General features: G+C 42.5%; 2 protein-coding genes and 1 pseudogene across 2 annotated transcripts in view; 1 reads left to right on the forward strand and 2 right to left on the reverse strand.

Moving 5' to 3' along the window:
• The window catches only part of MUC15 (mucin 15, cell surface associated), a 60,230-nt gene extending 49,794 nt beyond the window's left edge, over positions 1-10,436 (forward strand). Inside the window, exon 4 of the mRNA XM_086959491.1 lies at positions 9,327-10,436. Coding sequence (XP_086815617.1) covers positions 9,327-9,487 — 161 coding nt within the window. The 3' untranslated portion in view covers positions 9,488-10,436. The remainder of the gene's footprint in view (positions 1-9,326) is intronic.
• Positions 1-24,938, reverse strand: part of ANO3 (anoctamin 3) — a 1,465,374-nt gene that overhangs the window by 668,606 nt on the left and 771,830 nt on the right. Inside the window, exon 12 of the mRNA XM_086959492.1 lies at positions 15,073-15,133. Coding sequence (XP_086815618.1) covers positions 15,073-15,133 — 61 coding nt within the window. The remainder of the gene's footprint in view (positions 1-15,072; positions 15,134-24,938) is intronic.
• LOC147729179 (uncharacterized) lies at positions 10,778-14,657 on the reverse strand (annotated as a pseudogene).

Consider the following 24,938-nt stretch of genomic DNA (forward strand, 5'->3'; position numbering starts at 1 on the left):
CACTGTAGGAGGTGATAATTGTTGCCCCTTTAGTGGGATTCCTGTAACATGTTTTTTTGGTATCAAGGAAGAGGAGTAAAGGGCAATTACTGTTCTAGGAAGAGCAGAAGGTCCAGTCACGACGTGCCCTAACGATATGTCTCTGCAAAAAGTTGTTGTGCTGTTCCTACCGAAAGAAAGAGATTGATACAGTTAGTGATGTAGGTGGATTATGGTAGGGTGGTCAGAAGTTCACCCTGGGAATCTATGTTGTTGGATTTAATGCCCTCACACACCCTTTCAGGTGTCATGCTTCATCATTTGGGCCTGCTCCTCGTTGGGTCGGCGGTGCAATACCCAACGGGCAACACCTCAAAGAGGGGCTCTTTAGCGGAGATCTTTTTCCAACTGCCGTATAGATGAAGTGTGGGTATGGGGCCAGAATCAAGTGGTAGACATGGATGTGGTGGGTTAAAATAAAGCTAGTGGTACCAAGAATACTTTATTCGGAAGGGCCACTGCCTTAGTTAAAAACGATTAACCTGGAGGAGAGTAGTGGAAAGTAATGTCTCCAACTCTTGTCCAAGGATTATTGTAGTCCGGTCAACATGTTTCTCGCTATAGTGAGTATATCTAGCGATTCTTCAGGACCAAAAATGACTAGCTTAGCAGGTATCTAATGGTGAAAGGAACTGTCTACACTAATTTATCTAGAGTGTGGTGTATGTATGCTCGTATGGCTACCACACTTATGGGTGGGGGGATAACACTATTATATTACCCTTCTCCAAGTTGCGATTGTCAGTACCTGTTAGGAGAAGAGACAACAGCATATCACAAACACGTTGATAGAAAGATACATCATTGACTGTAATACTTGTGCATTTTGCATGCCAGTGGGAGTCAGGCGTGTCACAACACCATTGCACAAGTGTAGCAGGCACTCTCAAATGTGGAAGTTCAGTGAGAGTGACATGGGAAAATATAAAAACTTTAGATTAGAAAATACCAATATGGTATTCCTCATCTACGGCTATTCAAAACTCACCTATCATTAAAAACAATCAGACAACGACAGTGTCCAGCGGGTAAAGCTTCAGGGAGATCTTCCACCACAAGGCTATATATAGGGGGAACAACTTAATGGTTGCTAATTTATACAACTTGATTGGTCAATAATACAATCTTGTTTTACAAGTTTATTTCATCAGACTAGTGTCAAAGTTAAACATTCAGGCTTTGTAATTGGACATAGCTAAGGGTAAAAACATGGTAGGTGTTACAGCGTATATTAAGACTAGAAAGTCTGTGGTTACTATGTCCTTGATTCTCATGATGTGTGTTAGCCAATCCGGTGGGGATATGGTATTGTGAGAATGGAGCCTCTATATAGTACAAGGCGACTGGAGGAGTTGTGTATTGTTTGTGCCCTCTCTCTGGTATCAATGTGAGGATGTGAGCCAGGCGGTTGGAGTCACTTGCGTTGGGGTAAATGCCCTACTCGTTCGGCGGGACTGTGCACCAAAAGAAGCTTCTGTATGTAAGCCAGTCGTTTAGAATCACTGGCCTTAGGTTTGTCCTGGCTTAACGGGACTATGTAAAACATGGAGTCTCTGGGGGGCTAAAGGTGTAAATAGCTCCTGTGATGCGCGGAGTATATTGTAATGGTCTTGATAACCCTTGTTTTAGTAACGGTGTTAGAAGCTTGCTGAATGGTTACCCACGGTTCTACTCGCATATTCCGTGTCAGGATGTGAGCCAGGCGGTTAGAGTCACTTGCGTTGGGGTAAATGCCCTATTCGTTCGGCGGGACTGTGCAACAAAAGAAACTTCTGTATGTCAGCCAGTCGATTAGAATCACTGGCGTTAGGTTTGTCCTGGCTTAACGGGACTATGTAAGGCCTGGCATCTCAGGGGGGCTACAGGTGTAAATGGCTCCTGTGATTTACGATGCGCGGAGTATGTTGTAATGGTCTCGATAACCCTTGTTTTAGTATCGGTGTTAAAAGCTTGCTGAATAGTTACCCACGGCTCTACTCGCCTATTCCGTATGGAGAGCCCTGCCGAATATAATGTCCGCGTTTAATATCGGACCAAAACTGCTATTTTAGTTACTTGTTTAGACTGTGTTAGCGAACGCGCTTATTCTAGCCCTTCATAAAGCGACGGCACAATGTAACTGTTTGGCATCACTTACTTGGTATTTCCTGAGCTGCGCTTTTAGCACCTACCCATCGCCGCTGGAACCGGGTGGATGGAGTGTGTGCTGATAGTTCCGGTTTTTATGAATTCTGCAGTTTACCTCTGATTGGTTCTCTGCAGTGGGGGCCATCTTGTAATGTCAAATACGGTGAGTAGTCCGTAGTCTACACATTCAGAGACCTTGGGATTTATAATCATGCTCATGTGGCTTAAATTCAGTGATTTAAATGTAAATCCGTTAAATTAACTATGGTGCATTTGACAACACTCTTGGGGAAAGAAAGTTTAATAATAATAATCAAAATTGAATTAGTATTTAAATGAGGTGATCAATGTTGGGTGTTTAAGTATTGTCATGTCGCTATTCTAACATCAGAAGGCTTGCTATATCGATGGCTATTTCGGGCAGTATTATCACATCTAACAACCCATGTAAATTTGCTGTATTGTTTCGGCCATCTTGGAGTGGTGGAATAATGTGGTGGCGCTCATCCGCGTGCCAAGTACCAGAGATGATAGTAATCAACATGCTTTTTTTTGCTAGATTTTAGTTTCTCATTATATTTTCTTTTGCTAAATTTTAGTCTCTCATTATATTAAGGGGTGAAGTCAGGTTTGTGCATTGCGGTCAGTACCGTCAAGTGAACTAGTTAGAGGCTGGTCCAAGGTATGTCTTCATTAAGACCGTTACTGTCACAAGATAGTCTATGAATCCACCGCTGTTCTTTGTAGAACAGTCCTTCTTTGGATACATGTGGACATGCTTCTGGGATAAGCCATTGGAGGGAGTCTGGAGTATGGTTTGTTTCCAGGAAATGCTTGCACATCTTAGTGTTGCTTTTCTTGTATCTGAAGTTACTGCGGTGTTCAGAAATTCTGTTCTTAATATTGCGTGTCGTCATGCCTATATAGTATAAGTTACATGGGCATATAATCAAGTAGATACAGTTTGCGCTGTTACAGTTTGTGTGACCTCTCATTTCCCACTTGAAGGATTCGGATAAGGTGATACTTTTGTATTTCTTGGTGAATGGGCATGCCGCACAACTGCCACAAGGGTAGTGCCCAGTTACTGGTGGTAGGTTCCACAGTGTAACTTGTCGGTTTGGTTCATTTCTGGTTTTGGGTCTAGTGTGGATCAGGATGTCTTTTATATTTTTTGACTTTTTGAAGGCAAACCTTGGTTGGTCTATATTTAAGGTACCAGTATTGAGTATGGACCAATGGCGTTTCACTATTTTTCTTATCTGGTTGGATTTTGGAGTGAACGTGGTCACACATGTCATTGGTTGGGCAGCTAAGGGATTTCTTTCTCTTGGTTCTATTAGACTCTCCCTGTTATTATTCTGTGCCCTCTTCATACTTCTTTTTATGTCTCTGGTTGGGTACCCTCTTTCTCTCAGATTCCTATACAATATAGCAGACTCTGTTTTGTGATTAGTCATAGTACTACAATTGCGTCCTATTCTAAGAAATTGCCCAAATGGAAGGTTGGATCGTAGGGCTTTAGGGTGATGGCTGGTATAATGTAACAGACTGTTATGGTCTGTGCTTTTCTTGAACAAGGTAGTACTCAGGGATCCCCCTTCGATACTTATTTTCAAGTCAAGGAATGCTATCTGATTGTCAGAGGCCGTGATAGTAAAGGTTAGGTAAGGATTGATGTTGTTAATCCACCCAAAGAACTCAGTGTATGAGTCTTTGTTTCCTGACCAAAAAATCAGGATATCATCTATGTAACGTCTCCATAGCTTGATATTCTCATAGTAAGGATTTGTCAATGAGGATATATGGTTCTCTTCAAAACTAGCCATATGCAGGCATGCTATACTGGGGGCTACCGTGCTCCCCATGCAAGTACCCTGTATCTGATGGTAGTTGGTACCTTTAAATTCGAAGAAGTTCTCAGTGAGGACTTTTTCAGCGCACTCCATGATAAAGGGAATGGGTGTTGCAGACGTCCATTCAGTTTTTTCAAGTGCCGCCTCCATAACTCCTAGGGAGGCCCTCTGTGGGATGTTGGTATAGAGGGCCTCAACATCTAGGGTTATTAGAAAGTCAATGGTTTGTGCCTCATTATAGTCTTGCAACAAGCGCAGTAGGTCTGTTGTGTCCTGGATATAGGACGGTATTTGTTTCACCAATGGCTGAAGGAAATGGTCGCAGAATTTGGACAGGGGTTCTAGCACTGAGTCTATACCGGAGACAATGGGTCGACCTGGGACTGGAGTTACCCCTTTGTGTATTTTGGGCAACGTATAGAAATACGGCACCCTAGGGTTTTTATTTACTAGAAAATCTGCCTCCTTTTTGCTTAGCCAGCCTTGACATTCTGCTGACTCAACCATACTCTTGATGGACAGTGTGAGGCGTTCTGTTGGATTCTGTGTGACCGCCTTATAGTATCTCGTGTTATCCAGTTGCCTTAGACACTCTGTCTCGTAATCCACTGTATCCATTATGACAGTGGCACCCCCTTTGTCAGCTTGTTTGATAGTTAAGGAGGGGTTGTTGGCTAGTGTGTCCAAAATGTTTTTTTCTTCCTTAGACATATTGTTATATGTCGAGGGGTTAGGTAAGTTGTTGATATCTCTTAGCACAGCTTGTTCAAAAGCAAGAACTTCACTTGGTGTCACACCGCTGTGGGGGGTGAAGGTGGAGGCGTTATGTAGGCCTGAGTCATCCTGGGGTTCATGTGGTTTTCCATCAAAGAAACCGTGCAGTCTTATCTTTCTGAAGAATTTCTGCAACTCAACAGTTTGAAGGAAACTATCGGTTCTGGGAGTAGGGACGAAACCGAGCCCTCTTTGTAATACCCTCTCTTGTTCATTGGTTAATTGATGCGAGGAGAGGTTGACCACAAGACTCATTTCTTGTTCGTTTTGCTCCGGGTATCCATCCCTTGGGGTGTCGTATCCTCCCATTGTACCCGTTTGTCGGTTACGTTCCCTCTCTTTCGCCCCCCGCCCTCTGCCCATGTTTTTAACCTTAGCTATGTCCAATTACAAAGCCTGAATGTTTAACTTTGACACTAGTCTGATGAAATAAACTTGTAAAACAAGATTGTATTATTGACCAATCAAGTTGTATAAATTAGCAACCATTAAGATGTTCCCCCTATATATAGCCTTGTGGTGGAAGATCTCCCTGAAGCTTTAAGCACTGGACACTGGCGTTGTCTGATTGTTTTTAACGATAGGTGAGTTTTGAATAGCCGTAGATGAGGAATACCATATTGGTATTTTCTAATCTAAAGTTTTTATATTTTCACATGTCACTCTCACTGAACTTCCACATTTGAGAAGGCCTGCTACGCTTGTGCAATGGTGTTGTGACACGCCTGACTCCCACTGGCATGCAAAATGCACAAGTATTACAGTCAATGATGTATCTTTCTATCAACGTGTTTGTGATATGCTGTTGTCTCTTCTCCTAACAGGTACTGACAATCGCAACTTGGAGAAGGGTAATATAATAGTGTTATCCCCCCCACCCATAAGTGTGGTAGCCATACGAGCATACATACACCACACTCTAGATAAATTAGTGTAGACAGTTCCTTTCACGATTAGATACCTGCTAAGCTAGTCATTTTTGGTCCTGAAGAATCGCTAGATATACTCACTATAGCGAGAAACATGTTAACCGGACTACAATAATCCTTGGACAAGAGTTGGAGACAGTACTTTCCACTACTCTCCTCCAGGTTAATCGTTTTTAACTAAGGCAGTGGCCTTCCGAATAAAGTATTCTTGATACCACTAGCTTTATTTTAACCCACCACATCCACGTCTACCACTTGATTCTGGCCCCATACCCACACTTCATCTATACGGCAGTTGGAAAAAGATCTCCGCTAAAGAGCCCCTCTTTGAGGTGTTGCCCGTTGGGTATTGCACCGCCGACCCAACGAGGAGCAGGCCCAAATGATGAAGCATGACACCTGAAAGGGTGGGTGAGGGCATTAAATCCAACAAAATGGATTCCCAGGGTGAACTTCTGACCACCCTACCATAATCCACCTACATCACTGACTGTATCAATCTCTTTCTTTCGGTAGGAACAGCACGACAACTTTTTGCATATTCCTGTAACATGACCACGACTAGACTGTATTTTTAAATACTGCATGATTACTCCTCTTTTTACTTTATTGCTCAGGCCATTGACGTTCAATGTAAATGCTCTTAGCGCTGTGTCAGTGATCATAATAGTCCCTACAATATTCCTTTTCTTTTCTATTTTGCCTCAGGACACTTCTCATCCAATTACAGGCACTGAATAGTCTACCCTCCTCTGCATTCTTGTGACACTTCTGTGTGTGTGTGTGTGTGTGTGTGTGTGTGTGTGTGAGTTGGATTACCCAATAAACGCAAATTCCTCCCCTCAACGCAACTCCTCCATTCCTTCTGCACTGCTAGGCAGGTTTCAAACTAACTGTCTCCTTAAAGTGCAGAGTGCCTGTCGACCCAGCTTAGTTCTATACATCACCAACATTAAACATTGTCTGATGCACCTCTCTTGGTTTTTTGGATCCCCTTTCCTGGGCTGTTATCTTTACGTCAGCTAGGTCTCTGCTGATTGTCCCAGGTTTGCCCATCAGACCAGGTTGTCTACGTGCTATCTAGTTATAGTCCATTGGATTGCCCTGAGTCATTTCCATGGAGGGGCGGGCTTTTACCATATCTCGTCCATGCCATTTGCTTTCCCCACAGCTGTCAGTGTTGTTGTTGTGGAGTTTCCCCGAATGTCTACTGATCATCTCCTCAATGGACGATCTTTATTATGTCCAGCTTGTTCTGACATCTATGTACACCTCCGTTGCAGTGCGCACTGAGCGATCGCAGGATTTCAATCATCCAGCAACTCACTGACCTTGTATGGTGAGCTAAAGTGCCATGTTTTGCCCTTGGCAACAATCTGCAGCTTTGTGGGGCACATCCTTATGTATTTTATTTCCTTTGTCCAGAGCACTCTCTTTACTTCATCAAAATTGTGTCTAAATCTTTGGACTCAATGTGAAGTCTGGAAAGAAACTTTTACTTGCATTTTATACTGTATGTGGTTCTGTTGTTTGGCTGCTTGCAGAATGACATCCCTATCTTGGAAGATTCTTGCTATAAGTTTTCTAGGTGGGCCCCCAGGGTGTGTGGCCAGGATCAGTGCCCTCTGCAACCACTCAACAGAGAAGAATTGTGAAAGTCCCTTGGATTGGAATGTGTTCAGTGGCAAATCCTCCAAAAATAGTTTAGCACCAGGCCATTCCGCCATTTCGGAAGCCCACAACCCTGATATTGTTGTGCCTTGAGTGGCCCTGTAGTCTTCAAGTTTAGCTTCGATAAATTTGTTATGTTTTGTAGTTGATTGATCTTGATTTTGAGAGACTTAGTGTCTTTCACCCAGTTTTTTAAGGTCTGCTCTCCATAGATTTATTCCTATTGTTCCCTCATAGTTTCAGCCTCTTATCCCCGTGATATAGCATTGTCGTTCATGTTGTTATGTTGATCCCCGTGGCCCACCCGCCCACACCATTGCACCTTCACACCGTTGTTTTGCCGCTGATATCTTTGGTCAAATCAGCTGTGGTCGCTGCCGGGGAGGAGCATGACCCTACTTTTCCCTTCACTTAGTGGCCTCCAGATTCTCCCAGACCCTTCCTGCCAATATATCGCTCATGCCCAAAGAAAATCATCTCCAGGTCTCTCTCCAGCGGGTATTAGCACCCGGCAATGTTGATCGGGTGCTCTGATCTAGCTGGCAAACAGGGCCTCAGGTGCCCTAGAAAAATAGAAGAGGCACCTCGATGATCCTCTCCCTTCATCTGGTGGCTGGATGCGCATTTCCCAGTGGAGGGATTTAATTAGGTCTGGCCCAGTTAGCCCCCTGAATGCTTAGCCTAGTTTGCACCCCCACACCCAGCGCACACCACTGATACCCCCGCCTCTCTTGGGCTCCCTCACTCAGCATCACTGCACCCCAGGAAGTCTTGCTGTCCTGCTCCTTAGTGAATCGGGGTTCCACTTCCAGGTCGCTGCTAAGATTTGACCTGGTTTTGGCCCCATTTTTAAGGGCCTATTTGCGCCATTTACCTGGCAATAACTGCCGATGATTTACCACTCGCTCGGGTTGTCTCACTCACTGTCTCCACCTCAGAGTGAGTTCCATCAACTGGTGCACTGTTAAGTCTACGTTATGTTTAGGTCCCATCTCTGGATTGCTGCACTTCTGCCTCATAGGCTGACCACCCACCTCTGCGTATGGTGTGCCCTGCCCTCTCCTACTGTGGGACGGAGTATGTGTCTCCACCACTGGTCTTGCTCTTTGGGATTGCTACTTCGGGGGATTTTATAGGACTTTCTTCAGCCTAGCTGCTGCTCCTGTCCTTATGAACATCCATAAAGTAGATTGTGCTCATCAGGACGAATATTGTTTGGTTAATTTGGGAATTATATTCCGTAGGTACAGGAGTCTTATCATTTGGTGGCCATCTTTGCCGGCACGTAGCCACACCTCGTGGTATCTCATAAACTTAAACTAATCTTTCTCAGTAAAGGTATTCTCTGGCTCAGCTTTTGCAACTTAGCTGAGCTCAACTACAGTTCTTAAAGATATGTGTGGGATACCAATGCCTTAAACACTAGAACAAAACAGGAAAGTCTAATCCAAGTTTTAAAAAATAATGTAAATATGTATTAACTAAGAATAGGAAAATTGAATAAAATAAACTTGTGTTAAAATAGAACTCAAAGGAACCACTTATGAAGAAAGAGGTTATAGGAATAAGCAGCTATCCTAGACGCATAAACATTATGGGACATTCAGTGAGACCTAGCGCTCAGGTAAAGCTGACACAAAAGGTCTCACAGTTGTCCATACAGAAATATACCTAATACTGGGCTAGCCACAACTGTGCATCGGCTCAAGTATTCTAAGTTGGACTCGTCCTGCCTGCATGTTCACAAAATCTACTATTGCACATACAACATTTTGCATAGGCGCACTATTCTGTATGCATATAGTTTCAGAAAAGCCATCTTAATCTGGTTTTAAGTGTTGTACAGTATATTGGAGGTTCTGTTATTTACATGATACTGACTTTTTGATGTTAAAATGTTTTTTAATCACAACTAAAACATTTTTTTCAGTTCTAAGACTGGATGATTCAGTGGAACCGTATGATGTAAGATACGGAGCTTCCTCCTACCATAATCCAACTGTCGTAGAAGAGCCGGAGTACCGCCATGTAGGAAACAAACTTGACTTTATTCCAATGGATAACTTACCATCCAATCACCCCTCAGCATAGCAAGACTTGAAAGGACTTGGTAAAGTGACTGAATTCTAAAACCAATGTTGTGCCAAGAACTGAACGGACTACATTCATCAGACTTGAAATCTATCCTAGACGTTTTGTTGTCAGAGAAGCTTCCTACAGGTCATCAATGCACACTGCCAAGGGGGAGTGAACAGAGCTGCAGCAGAGTATGTAAATTATCAATATTTAATTAAAGCACTCCTTTGGGGGGAGATGCTTCCTTGACATGGATTGGACTTACATGCCCAGGTGGGCCTCGCCGGGATCCTCCCTGAATCTGGCATTCACTCCTTTCATGGAAATAGACAGGGGGCTCTTTTTTTTATTTCTTAGTGGTGTATGACTTTTAGTTTTCAAAGCCAAATAATATTATGTCATAGGATAAGAGCTGGTTCAAGAAAGCGCTTATCTTGCAGTGGGCTGAGTAATATCTGCAATGCAGCATCCTGCTCGCGTGGAGCACTGCATTATGACTCTGAATCCAGTATCTTATAAAAGAAGTCAATTAGATCAAATACTGATGTTTCTGGGGGGGGGGGGAGGAAAGACAGGTAGGCAAACGTAAAGGAGCTGTAAAGTGAGGAAATCTGTATATAAAGAGAGGGGATGAATAAAACGAAGGCAACAACGAAAGAAAGGGCAAAAGAACAACCTAAAAGAGAGTGGAAGGAATGATGGAATAAATAAAGGAAAGGGGAACGTAGGAAGGCAGAGGCTAGGGAGAAGAGGGGAAGATTGGAAAGAAGACCGTAAGAAAGGAAGACAGGGATGTAGGCAGGGATCAAGGAGGGGAGAAGGAGAGGGACGAAAGGAAGGCATGATACAGTGTGAATTGGAGAGCAAGAAGAACAAATGTGTACATTAAACTACAGTAAGTGAGACAAAAATAAAAGCAAGGGAAAAGAAAGAGATGTCCCAAAGGGAAACATTAAGAATGCAGAAAATATATGAACAGGGGAAATAAATAAAAAAACACAAAGATGTTTACGGAAAGTGATTAATAAAGAAATCACAGGGCAATTGTAAGTGCGGAGTAAAGAAGAAAAATATCAGAAAGCGATACAAATAATGACAGTGAAACGACACTAAATATGTGAAAACATTAATGGGTCTATGTGAAGTGTTAATGAGCTGTGGTGTGTTCACATTCGATGAATGAGTGGTCAGTTTTTTTTTTATTTCGGTAAGCTACAAAACATTTGCTGGAACGCTGAACCTAGAAAATTTACTTTTCTAAGACACTTTCCCTGCCTCGTCTACCATGTTGTTCCAGGCAACGGTTCATTTGTGCCTCGGTTTTCCACTCTAAGCAGAGGAAGTATCAGTCAACAAATGATCTTTCACCATTCCAGTTCATTGGCATCCTTCTTCTATTTCCATGAACCGCAACAGAAAATAGAAATAAAATAAATGGAATAGAATATCAAATAAAATGAAATGAAATTAAATAAAGTAGTACTATTTTTGTATTCCTGACTCTCGGCTGGGTTAACAGCCTGTAGTTGGTGGCACTGCAGGTAAGGCCTGCCACCATTCTGGTTCACACTGCCAACTTACTAAACGATTGTAGACCAACACTTATATTTTTTGCAAATTATTTTTACAATTAAGTATTGGTTTCATCTAGGAAACTCCAATGCTGCTAAATAAACTGCATGTGTTTAGTAGCATACCTAATGTGGCATTCTGGATACAGTGGAGATCCAGGAGAGATGAATTTCAACAGTAAGTAAGTAAGACGATCACACAACTATGTATAAAATGGCTGTACACTGGACATCATCTTTAGTCTGAAGTTCAGACCCCAGTGAGGTTATCTGTCCTCATAGAATACTATCTGCATTTCTAAATACTTTTTTTTAATTAAAAACAACCACCACTTTGACCTTTATTATGAGTGCCCTCAATTCCAGTGGAGCTGGTTAGAGCAGTTACTGGCCTCATTGGAATGATAAATTCAACACAGACACAACAGTCCTGTTCATTTTCGCCTGGAGATTTGGGCAGCTGAAAACAGCAACATCTCCAGATGGAGGTTTTGTTTGAAAATAAGGAATTATTGGGTAGTCGGCGTGGAACTAATTATCCCCCTAGTAAGAACTCATTTCTTAGTGATCCTTCAGGTCTAACTCGCTTTGGGCAGGATTTCTTCTGCCCCAAGAGATACTGCTACCCCCAGTATCGGCAGAACTGCGGATGGGGAAATATTGGCCCATATCCTGAGCCATCGGTAAAGAGTGCCAATATATCCACATTTCTTTCCTTTAAGGTGTCAAAGCATAAATCATAATAATTGTTCATAAATATGCAGATAACGGCGCATCACCCCTGCTCAATAAAAAGGCAGTAGTAATTGACAATTTTATCATAAGTTCTTAGCCATAAAGAATTAGTTGTTCTCTAAGGCATTTGTAGTAGAACATTGATATTGCTCTACAGCAAAGCAATTAGCATCCTCTACAGCAAAGGTCACACTCGTGCATGGATTACTTCTACAAGATGAAAAATCACAGCATGCTCTATGCACTGGCACATACCGACCGCGATTCATGGAGAGAGAACCTACTTGTGTCAACCCTTCATTTTTATATACAGATGACAGTAAACGTTGACACTTATTTAAATATCAGGCTGCTTCGAATCCTAATTAAGAATGGAGCACGATGGTGTGTTGTGCACGACGCATATGTTTGAAGGCCTTTTGTACACAATTAGTAATTTTAGGTTTAGAAAAATGTAAATTTCAAGTACCAAATAGCATGCACTATCTTTATTTCCTTAGTATCTCCCGCCTTAAAAAACACTTTTTCAAGAACAATGTCAATGATTGGGTTGCATAGTCCCCCTCCTTGATATTAACCCCCCCCTCCCCAAACCCTACCCCCTAAAAAAAGATGTCTGAAGCAGGGAATACTGAATCTAAGTCCGAGTTATTCATTGACCAGGCTCACAAGGGATGCAGATGATCACAACTTTGTGCAAAGATTGGGGGCATATTACCAAGGGGAAGTATCGCCGCTTTTTCGGCGAATTGTGCCGAGAAAGCGGCGATACTCCTAGAGCCCTATCCACAAGTGCATTTTAACGCCTGGCTTAAGCCCACTTTGCATGTCGGCGACAAACGTCGCTAATGACATGCAAAGTGGAGAAGTGTGGCTCAATGGTTAGAGCGGCAGACCCTGATGCAGAGGTCTAGCCCGGGACCAGGGTTCAATTCCCCGCCTCGGCGGGTCTTGGGCTCAAAATTCCACGGACCTGATAATTCTCGCCTCGGTGCCTAATCCAATCATGGAGTCCCACTCTGCAACTCTGGGCAATAGCTTGCTTAATCTCCACAACGTCCCCCACAACGCTAAGGATGCCTGGTTTCCACCTTGGGGGTGCCCAGGAGTGGACGCAGACAGTAATTTCTAATGAGAAGCAGAGGTTATTGCGGCACTGAGTCACCAAAGTCTCAGTGTCATCTTCATGCAGAGGGCGCGCTGTAATCAACTCCAGAGTATTAGGACGGACACAAAACTCCCAGCTGGTAGCCTCAATCTGTGGACTAGTACAGTTAAAGAGATTGATTTGTCCTATAGGATCCATGGTTTTCTCCTGGTCAGGATATGCCCAGTATGACAAGTAATTCCTAAATAGGACACACCAGTGTCTGTTCCAGGCTCCAAACCCACTTACGTCATTGAACATAGTCAGAAATCCGCTGTGGTGTACATTGGAATGGCCCAGAAGCGAGGGTTTCTTTTGAGGTGGTATGCCATCGACACCCGCTGGTGCGAGACTGCGCCACAGAGATCTATATGCATCAATGCTGTAGGGGGGACCAGCATCACTGTAAGAGGAGACCGGGATGCCAGTGGTAGCAGTGTTATCGTTGGAAGTTTCACTGAGTTCAGGCAAGCTGGACACCACCAAATTCAATGGTGTGACAACAGGCTCTAGGTTGAGAGACTTTCCGAGTGGTGATAAGGCTAAGAAGGGAGGAGGCCAGTCTTGAAGCTCATCCTGAGCGTTTTCTTCTGGCTCGGATTTCTCAGAGTTCTCAATGTCGAGCACTCCCTTGAAGATCTGGTCTATCATGGCAGAGTTATTCAGTGCTCCATTCTGCTCCATTTCGGTGTGGTCATCTGGCTGGTCAGATTCATTTTCTGAAGCCTTCTGAGAAATGCTTGAAATTGAATCACCATCTTCATAACTTGTGGATGGGATGGTTTCAGATTGTGATGCAAAGGTTACTTTGCGAAGCGAGCTGGTGCGCTTCTTTGCATCTAAATCATTCTCCAAAGAATAACCCTTCAAGCGAATTTCCAGGGAGGAGACGCTGCGCTCCTCAGACACGTTACGGAGCTGATCATCTCCGAGTTGTCCGGAGTGGAAGAATCCATGTGAGATTCCGTGGAGTACTTTTTAGAAATGAAGCACTTTTTGATGTCCCTTCGCCTGTCTGGGCGTGGTCTTGTAAGCTCTCCGCACTAGACGGCCCCATTTCCAGCTGACTATTCTGTCTTCAGTTTTGCTGCTTAGTCATCGCCTTTACCCACAGATTTTTGGGATCGAATGTTCCACAAAGCAATGTTACCTCTGCCTCCCGCTCCGTTCGCAGGCGGATGGCACTGGATAGGCTAGCTGAGGCCTGCGGATGATTGAAGAGTTTCATACAAATGGCACTGGTGCCTTCCGTTTCGATCTTTAGTGGTTCTGGAAGAGAGGCTGGGATTGGATCTGGAGTCTTCCGCTTCTCAAACAAGTCAACAAGTGATTTCACTACCACCTGGTCAGTTTCTTGACAGTGGTCTTGATTTTCCACAACAATTGCACTGAAATCCAAATAGTTACCAGGATTCCACACACCATTAAACTCCGCATGTGAAGGATTGCAGTCACTCTGGTTGTTACTAGTCACTGGGGTTTTAAAAACTTCACCCCTCAATTTCTGTATTCGAGATTTCACAGATAAGATTGCTGGAGTAACTGGTCTCACACTACTTTCGGCTTCCCGCAGAATGGACGAGGGGCCAGGTTTTGGCGAGGTTAGCGAGCCCGCAGACTGCAGCGGATTTGTGTTCTCTTTTTTCTCTGCCGATTTGTCTTCCTTCCTCTTCTTTGCTGGTTCATAAGTTTGGTCTGAACCAGGTCTCTTTGGTGCCTGCCTTTCCGCCATCTTGCATCCGTGGCCCAGCTGCTGAGGTCGAGTTGAGTTTTCTGCCCTGAAGACTCGTAAACTTCTGCTCTGTATCTCAGCTTTTACGTCCGGATTTCATTTCGCCTACGTGATGCGCATTGATAATTGCGCGCTATCACAGCGAAAAAATCCGGCGATATGGAAATGTGCGTTGTGCGGTTTCTAACGCACTTCTAGGTAATATGCACTTGGATTGTATATCATAGAATACCTGAAGAGGTGGAGAGGCTGTTCTCCAAGAGCTGGACACAACTAACCACATTGTGCCATAGGGTATAACATTATTGGTCATAAATGAAAAATAAAATCACTATACATTTCTTTAAGTAGCAAGATTTCATATTGCCAACATTGCAATTTTCTAAACGATTACAAGAAATGAACAGAAACGTACCCCATATTGCCATGAAGATTGCAAAAAAGACAGTTCCACCGTTGTCGAATAAGTGTGTCACCTGCAGAAAAACAAAGTGTTTAATTGTTCATATTTTCATAACTCCAACCCCAGTTGAACTTCACATTGTAAGGACACTCACAATAATGGGCACTGTAAGAACCAACAACTTAGAGGCTTATCTGACATGGCACATAGGGTCACCTGGCAAATCGTGTTACGGTTCTACTAATGAATTTAATAATATTCCATATGTCTTCGAATGTATTCATAGATAAGTGCTTGAAATGGGCATACGGGCAGGCTAGTTTGGAAAAATAATGTCTGTACATATTTGTTTCTGAAAATGAATGGTGGCACATTTTTTTATGTTTAAGATTTACATAGTGCATGGCTACCCAGAACCAGGCCCGGACTGGCCGTTGCGGGCACCGGGCAATCCCCCGGTGCGCAGCAAGGGTGGGGGCCGGTTTTGGGCCCTGCGGGCCGTTTTTGTTACAGGGCCGTTTTTGCAGTGTTTGCTGCAAAAGGGGCCCTGTAACAAAATTGGCCGAAAACCGGCCCCGCCAAAGAGCTCGGTCGCACCCCCATGAGCCGGCCGAGCACTTTTCCAGGGCCGGTTTTGCTTCTCAGTCCGGCCCTGCCCAGAACAAGCTTTCTGGCGCTGTCAAAAACTATAAGTGAAAGAAATCGGAAGGATTAGAACAGCCAGATCTTTTATTGTTTTCTGGAGACTGCTTTGCTAGGGCAGAGCTGGACATGATTTACTATCGCTTCTCATACACAGTCCTTTTTTAGGTCGAGCCTTGAGAGCGCATGCGCAGTCTCTCGATCTGTTATATATACTACTGGGCTGACAGAACGCCCATTGACTTTGATTCGTTAGTATGATTGTCCTTTCAAAAGGCTTGGCTGCAATTGGTCACTATCCCTTCTTCGTCCCTCTTTATCCTCCTTGGTTTCCTCCCAGCAGCAGCGCCTAACTTCGGATATCCTCCCGTTTTTTTTTTTGATCCTTCGTTTTCAGGGACTTTTTTTTAATTGTTCCTTTGTAGTGTTAGCAGTAAATATTTTGAAGGGAATGCGCGCCCTGGACATAAACTCAAGTGGGGTCCAAGAGCCCACATCACAGAGTGCGGAATACAGCATCCTGATCACAAATTCACAAGTTCATTATGTGCTACAGGATTGCGTGATAAACTTGCATGTATTTTCATTCAGATGGAATCCGGGAGCATGTAATGAGCTTGTGAATTGTTTGTGACCGGGAGGCTGCACTCCTCACTCTGTAACATGAGCTCTTGGGACTCTCAGCAACGTTTCCCCGACACAAAGGCATGTTTAAGTGCCAATGTAAACACAAACAAGCATCTGCAATGCAATTGGTCTCACACTTACGCGAGTTTGAGCTTTTGGCATTGTAAATGACAATGCTTATGTTTTGGTTATTAAAGCATAAATAAAAGCCATTATCATTTACAATGCCAATAGCTAACACTCTCGCAAATTCGAGACCTATTGCATTCCAAATGCTTGTTATATTTAGGAAGCCATTCTATACCACAAGTTACACTTCGGGCAGGGACTGTTTAAGGCATGGCCAATGTGAACAGTTGTCCAGGGTCTCCATCTTCCAAGAGCCTCCTGAAAAAAGTGATCTTCCTCACTATCTCATCTATGTTGCTTTTTCTTCTCAGTATCACTCCCTCTCGCTACCTACCTGTTCCTCTCACTCTTTCTTTACCCTGTGTTATGCTACAGATTTTTGGGATCCTGGTCAAGCCCTTTGTCAGCTGGTTTATGGGTACCCAGTTTTTGAAAGTTTAAGTATAATTCAATATTGTTTGGATCATGTGGGCCTAATTAGCATAAAATAAGCAATCAGATTTAAAGTTGTTCTGAACTGTTAAGATGACACTGACTTTGGCCATGAAATAAAATGCAGCAAAACACATTCAGGCTCATGCCCCTGACATTATTAATAATAATAATCTTTATTTGGATATAAAATATCCTTAAAACAACACCACAATGATTCTGACAAAAATACACATTATCGAGAAAAAAACGAACCAGTAAAACAGCAATAGTTAAATGAAAATCTTTCAAATAGCGTTATGCGGGTTTCTTATTACATATGGATGATTAAAAAGCACAATCAGCGTAGCTTTAAACAGAACATTAAAACAGGAAGGATTTGTAATACCGACAGTTGGCACTGTTAGGCTAGTAAAAGCAATCTAATATCATTATTAATCAACTGCTATTTCTTTTATTTACATTTTCTACAATAACATTTATATTTGAGTCGTCTTATTTCTGAAACCTGTTATAAAGTCCATCGTTTTCCCTCATTGTTTCCTTAAAAAAACATTTTGTCGGTATTCCCAGTAGATTGAGAGCAAACTTCAGCTAGAGTTGGTTACATCACAGACTGAGCAGGAAGTCTTAGGTCTCTTCAGCATGTTTCCTTAACTGCCTGCTAATACGAGATTCTAATTGAGGGCCATCCAGATTCCTGCTCTGGCACTTACTGCATACACTTCTAATTAATATACAGCTCTCACTTATGGTGGGCTCAATTCCCAAAGGGACTTAAGGCTCTTAGAGTTATGAGTGTGAAATCTCCTCACTTGGGGTGGAATCTCGGGGTTCCACACTCCACACTGCAGTGTTCATTGCGGAGATTCCATCCCAAGTGCGGCGGCTCCGCAACTTCGTGAATTGGGCCCGGTGTCTACAAAAAAGAAATTCCCACACTTAGCTAAATTCTTCAAAATTTTGAAATGAATGGGGAATGAGTAAGGCGCATTTCAGCAACTCGTCACCATGTATAGGAACATCTATTCCAGCTGGTCATTGATGTCCGACAGATAAAATACATAGAAAGTTTTATCGCTGACTTGTTTGCTCTCTCAGTTAGTCACTCACAAACACACACTGCCTATGCTTCAATCTTTTACTCTAGCTCTCTGGGCCTCCACATATATCTGTGTCTCACCCTCTAAATCTGCTCAGAGCCAACAATTGCTGAATACAAAAACAGGTTTTTGAGAAACGTATTATGAGTGATGATAATAACTCTATCTTTCCTTAACTTGAAAAGATGACGGCTTCCACCTTGACTCACCCCCATGCAGAACTACACCTTTAGAAGTGATAATCAAAAACATTCTTTACTTATTAGATACCCACCAGGTGTCCCAGAGTTGGGAGTTCATGTTACTATCCACATGGTCCTTATAAAATGTCTTATAAAGCCTAGTGAGGTAAATATGCATTTTTTATTTTTTCCCCATTGTAGATACTTTGCCAATAGGCTAACATTGGCGTATTTTATGAAAGCATAATTATTGCAAGGAAAGGAATAAAATATAATTCAAAGACTTAACAGAATAGTATTGATAAATCCAGCAGATTGCCATTGTTGAATTTACTATAATTTATACAGAAAATAAGTTATAAGATTTTTTTTCTGTAAGCCAAAATCCAGCCTTCCTGCAGTCTTCTTTGATTGGTCTTCTCTAAAAGGATTAGCCAGGCTGCCTAGATTAGATGATAAAAGCCTCGGCTGAGCAGAGGCAATCTGATGGTATGGGTTTTGGAGCTGCAAAGGAATCCCATGTGGCGGGATGGGCCATAAAGCATGAGCTTCAAAGAAGAACAGGACAGTCTAGAATGCAAGCCAAGCCCACCCCCTTCCACCAGATGGCAGGCTTAGGAGAGGAATTTGCAGATATGACAATGGGGAGCTTATAGAAATGGGCCACACTCTGAGTTGGTTTAGCTAGCTCTTACTGCTCTGCTGAGATTTCAGCAATGATGGATTTTGGAGGAATAATGCTTTCTGGGATAAGAAGATGCCACATTTTGGAGGTAGTGTTCATGCGCCTTGGTGGCTCCCGGAATCCGACTGGTCAGGGTGACCCCCTCTTGATGCCCAGAAGCTAAGAATAAATATGTGAGAGGTGAATATCCTTTGAGATCAGCTGCCTGAAACTAACAAGGGATATAAGACTGCCCCGCTGGAATCTGAATTTGCACCCAAAGGCCTGCAGTCTGAACTTCTGTACCTGCTGCACAATTTGGTGTTGAGTGGTGTAATATGTGAGGTCACAAGCAATGCATTGTGGGTGCGTAAGTTACAGTTAGCTCAGGTAATTTTAACTGCTGATTTTCAATGGTTTTGTACAAGTGAAATTTGAGCCTAACTATAATGTCCCTGTAACCATTGTTTTTTTCAATGAATTTCAAAGTTTACAAAAAATTCTATTTCCTAACTAAAACGTCCCTGTAAGCTTTGTTTTTTTCAGTGAATTTCTATATTTTTAAACTTTCTAATCCTAACTGTTACCTAACATCTTTGAGAGTGGGTGTGTGAGTGGCTGTGTGGGCCTGTGTGAGGGTCTGTGAGTGTCTGTGTGAGTAAGGGTGTGAGCATCTGTGTGTGTATGCTAGTGGGTCTGTGAGTGGGTGTCTGAGTGCCTGTGTGAGTGCCTGTGTGGGTCTGTGAGTGGCTCCTTGAGGGCCTGTGTGGGCCTATGAGTGGGTGTAGGAGTGCCTGTGTATGTCTGTGAGGGGTGTGTCAGTGGTACTAAAGATGCTGGGCATTTGCACACTTAGTGTATTTAAAAGGGAAACACATGTACTCTGCTCTCACCAGGGGCCTTCAAGGAAGAAACCACTCATCACAGTCACTAATCATCAGATTGTCCTCTGATAGATCAATGATGAATTCACCTCCATTAAGGAATTAATATAGTTTTTCAATGTGGAATATGGGAGGAAACACCTTTGCTTTGCTTTCGCCAAGCCCAAGAAATTAGGATTGTTTATGCCTTACTGAAGCGGAGCGTCAGCTTTTAGTAAGTGCTACCATGTTGATGAAATGTCTTGTGCATATTCTACACTACAGCTGCATAAAGGACCACAAAGTGTGCATGTAATGTTGGCAATCTGATTGTTCCTCAAGCGTAATTTACAAATCTCTGATAACTTGAAGCCTCGTCAAGGGAAGATGACAAGACTACAAAGAGATGAATCTCCACCAAACAGGGGTACTTCCTCCTTAAATAAATAAAGTAAGTGCTTCTTTGCTGGGTGGAGATGTCCTTGTATTCCTCTGCATCAATAAAGTGTCACCAAAATCATACTAGGAGGCCTTTTGTTAAGCTGTCCATCAACATAGGAAAAAGGGGGAATACCTCTACACACTACTAAGGAAACGGGGCATGGCCAAATGGGCGGAGCTTGCTGTTGATTTTGTGCATAATTAAAAGGGAGAATCATGTACTACAATCACCAGGAGGCAAGGAAAAATCAATCATTCATCGCAGTCACCCCAGATCAGTTTGCGGTCCAATAGATCAACAATGGAGTTATTTCCATTAAGGATTTCAGATAGCTTTTCAATGTGGAATAAGAGAGGAAACACACTTGCATTGCCTTCATCAATGCCCAAGAAGTTAGGATCATTTGCGCTTTAGTGATGTAGAGCATCAACCAGGGCACCTGATATGTTTATATTTGTAAGTGCTCTGATGTTATTCCGTTCAGCAGTTAAAAAAGAGAAGAACGAAGGGTAGGATTCCTTTTACCCCCTAGGCCTGGTGGTGAGTTTCCACAGAAACCCCATCAGGCCAAAAAGCATTTGTTTTTTGCAGCACAAATCATGACGGATCGTTGAATCTCAACAATTTTAAAAACAAAACAGCCACGGTCTCCCATGCTTGTTTTTACTTCAGCCCCCGGGTACCCAGGTCTCAGGGAAAATCTATATAGGCATATTGGACAGTGGGTGTATGCATCCCCATCCCATGGCCGATTTCAGCACTGAGAAACGCCAACTCCCAGGAGGCAAGCCAAGGAAAATAAAAGGGAAAGGGTGGCCATGAGGTTTTACTCCCCAGGCCGTTTATGGCCCAGGGACCCTCACCTCACCGGGCCAGGCCAGGGATAATTAAAGGGGAAGGGGGAATGGCAGGCACCCCTTTTGGGCTGTTTCCGACCCCAGGGACCTATTAGTAAGAAAGAGTTCTCCCAGTTAATTTGAGGTCCAGAGGGGGGAGAGACAAATCAGGCAAAAAGATACTAGAACCTCTGTAGGGACCTATATTGCTTTTAACATTGAGTGAATCTCAAACATTAATAAGAGAGATGCCAGAAAGGAAGCTACAAAGTATTATCAAAACATATATATTTTATTAATCTTTTTTTTTTCTAAGGTGAATATTTTTGGGAACATTTATAAGTCTGTGCATATCATTTTGTTATCACAAAAAAATTCATCACTTTTACATACATTTTTTCTTTTTATAACATTCATAAGCAAAAAAAGCGTGCCCTCTCATAAAAGTTGATCCTAACATTCATACACACATACTCACAACCCAATCATACTGTTTCTTTTAGTTTAAAAAAAGAGACATACCTATCTACATAAACAACAAGGTCTAAATCATACAAAACACAAGGCTAACATAAATGGCAACTCTAAGGTGTGCTATATGAGATGGAGTGGGGATCTAGATGGTACAGTTCCACTAGTTAAGTTGGAGTTCACTAGTTCATGTCCAAGACAATAGGTGTTGAGCCGACGTACGTTTCGGTGAATATCACCTTCCTCAGGGCCATAGACAACATATACAGAGATACGACATAGGTAATATTAGAGAAATTGAGGGCACAGTACAATTTTCTGAAAATAGAGAAAAAACATTTATGAGTTCTATTATCTCTTTACATTTTTACCTTTTTTAACATTGTAGCTGGTTGGCATCTACAAAAATACATGAGTACATTTCATTAATGAGGGCGCTCATAGTTAGCCGTAGACATGAAGATGGCTATGGTCTAATTAGATTGAATGAGTTCTAGTCGAGAAAAACCAGTGAAAAAAGAGCAAAGGTAGAGCTAAATAAATTAGTTCCCATTCATAAAGTACACCCTGTGTTTTAACATATTATTTATAAGGAGCATGCAGTGCTGATAGGGTAGTTTATGGTACTGTGTCTCATAGACATATAGGAATAAATATACCTATGGTGTGGAATGGTCTCAGCATAGATTGTATTGAGGAGCGGATGCTGGGCGTTCTTTTTGAGGCATAGACTAAGGAAAAACATGGAAATGTGTGTAAATATTTATTTAGTTCCAAAAGGGTTTCACCTAACATTCTTATTGTGTTGGTTGCGTTATGTTACCTGGATTTAAAAGATGAGAGCTCTTTGGTTTTCTCGAAGTGAGATCCTTATGATTCGGAAGCTCTATATTTCTCTGTGCTGAAATAAGTGCATGAACTAATGAATATATGGAGTTTTACCCGCTAGCAAAGAAGTTACTGGCGAACCTACGACATAGGCAGTACCTGGTCTTTAGTATCTAACTCTTCAGTGTTTAAAATCAGCCAGCCTCTCTTTTTTTCTGTTTTCCTATAGTGAGATAACATAGATTTCGATATAACATGCGGTTATCTCTTGACAATCTACGTTAGTCAAAGATTACACTCCTGGCTCTGGTGGGTGACCTAGTATTTTATTTACGGGGCCATTATAATTATTTACGGAGAGCACCCGCCCAGGACGTGTTTATACAGCTTAAAAAAGGGTTATGGATTTTGTACCCTGATGTCGCTGTGAGTAGGCTTATTTTGTGACATCCATCATAAAATGCCTCACGATACGGCTGCAGAGGGTTATAACGAGTAAATAGCCTAATTCGATTTCTCGTCTTACCTAATGTTGAAGGTCTGGCGCCGCAGTCAAAGATTCCAACGACTCAGCCTGGTGTAAGGCATATTTGCGACGTGTTTTAAGGAGTTTCAATATAACCTAAAATAAAGATTTTGGAAATGAGGCAATAGGCTGGGCGTAGCTGTACAGAACTCGACTTGAGTGTCAGGTTCTCAAACTAAAGAGTTGACTTATCGCGCTTTTTTTGGGTGTGCCTTTTTTAAAACTGTGCTTTCATAGGAGTTGCTTTTGCTTAAGCCGGTTTTAGTGGCAGGAGTGCGAGCTAGCGAGAACAGGACGAGATTTCAATGTTCTCTTACCTTTTGTGCATGTAGCTGTAGTCGTAACCGGGGGTTCTTGTGGAAAAAATCCTTGAGTAGGGGAAAGCTGCCTCGAGGGTCAGTTTTAAAAGCAAGCTCCAAATTGTGGACAGGTGGGTGCTCACTGCCATAGAGGTACGACTCATTCTGTGCATGTGTTGCGAAATCGCTAGACATAGATGACAGACTCGAGGTGCTTAATCCAAACGTGGTTGCCATATTGGAATGGGTTTTAATGGCATAATTTTAATCAAAAAACAGGGTACTATGAAGAGACGAATCGGGATGTTTATGATGAGCTATATTTTAAAGGCACAGATTTTGTGGAAGTTTACAGTATGGTATAGACAGTGGGTAGAGTTACACATAACTCCTGGAATGCAGGGTGTGTACTAGCTCTGATAACTCACGCTATATGGAGAGGTCATGGTTTTCTTTACAGTGTCACTATCCAGGATATTTCTTCGTTGTGTCCAAACCGGACTGTGTCCAGAAAGTGAATCCAAAAGGTCTCTCGTTTTTTGCGGAAAATCGTCGCATCCTTTCCTGGTGGTGTGTGAACATGCTCTAAAATCTGCCATCGCAGATCTTTTTAATTGTGACCGTATTGGATGCAATGTGGTACCATGGGGGCATTTGTTTTTTTGGTTCTGATTGCAGATTTGTGTTCAGAAAATCTAGTGCGGAATTCTCTGGACGTCTCACCTATATACCCTATGTCACACGGACATTTAATAAGGTATATGGCGTTTGTAGTTCTGCAGTTGGTCATTTCTTTTAAGCTTCCTTGTCTTTGGCCATAATTCCATTTCTCTCCTGGAATTACCTGGTCACAAGCATGGCAGTTGCCACATTTGTGGTTGCCTTTTGGTAGTGGATTTCCATCCATGGTTTTCTGTTTGTTTCTTTCTTTATTTTTCCACCTACTGTGGACCAGTTTGTCCCGGAGATTTTGATTTCTCCTGAAGGCCAAGATTGGTTTGCTTAATTTGCCAGCCTGGTCATTGATGTTCAGAATTTTCCAATTGTTATGGATCACCTTCCTGATCTTATTATTCATAGTGGAATGGTTTAAGACACACACGAGTTTTTGTTCCTGGGGTTTTGGGGTTGGATTTAATAACACATCCCTGTTATAGTATTTCGCTCTTTTCATAGAGTTTCGTATAAGGCGTTTGGGATATCCTCTTGCTAGTAGCCGTTCTGTCAGTTGGTTGGCATGTGTCATGAAGTCTTTCATAGATGTGCAATTTCTTTTAATTCGTAAGAGTTCTCCAAAAGGGATAGAGTCCTTTTGGCAATTGGGATGGTAGCTGCCATGTTCCAGGATGGTATTTTTGGCTGTCGGTTTCTGATATAGGTCGACTGTTAGTTCTCCTTCAGTGTGTCGTATCCAAATGTCTAAGAATTCCACTTTGTCTGGGGAAGAATTATGGGTGAATTTCAGATTCGTGTCTGCTAAGTTGAGTCATTCAATGAATTCTTTTAAAAGGTCTTCTGTTCCCGACCAGATGAAAAAAATATCGTCTATAAAAGGATGCCATCTACTGATATTTTCAAAGAAAGGCGCGATTTCATTGAAGATGTTCTTGCGCTCGAATTCACCCATATATATGTTGGCTATGCTGGGGGCACAAGAAGCCCCATGCTGACTCCTTTGACTTGATGGTATACGTCATCTCTGAATTCAAAAAAGTTGTTTTGTAGAACCAGTCTGAGACATTCCAAAATGAATGTATCGGGTCTAGGTCCAGGTGTTCTTGCTAGAAGTGCCGCAACAGATTCCAATGCCTTGGTCTGGGGGATATTTGTGTAT

The sequence above is a fragment of the Lissotriton vulgaris genome, chromosome 2_2 (genome assembly GCF_964263255.1).
Source record: "Lissotriton vulgaris chromosome 2_2, aLisVul1.2, whole genome shotgun sequence".
Lineage (NCBI taxonomy): Eukaryota > Metazoa > Chordata > Amphibia > Caudata > Salamandridae > Lissotriton > Lissotriton vulgaris.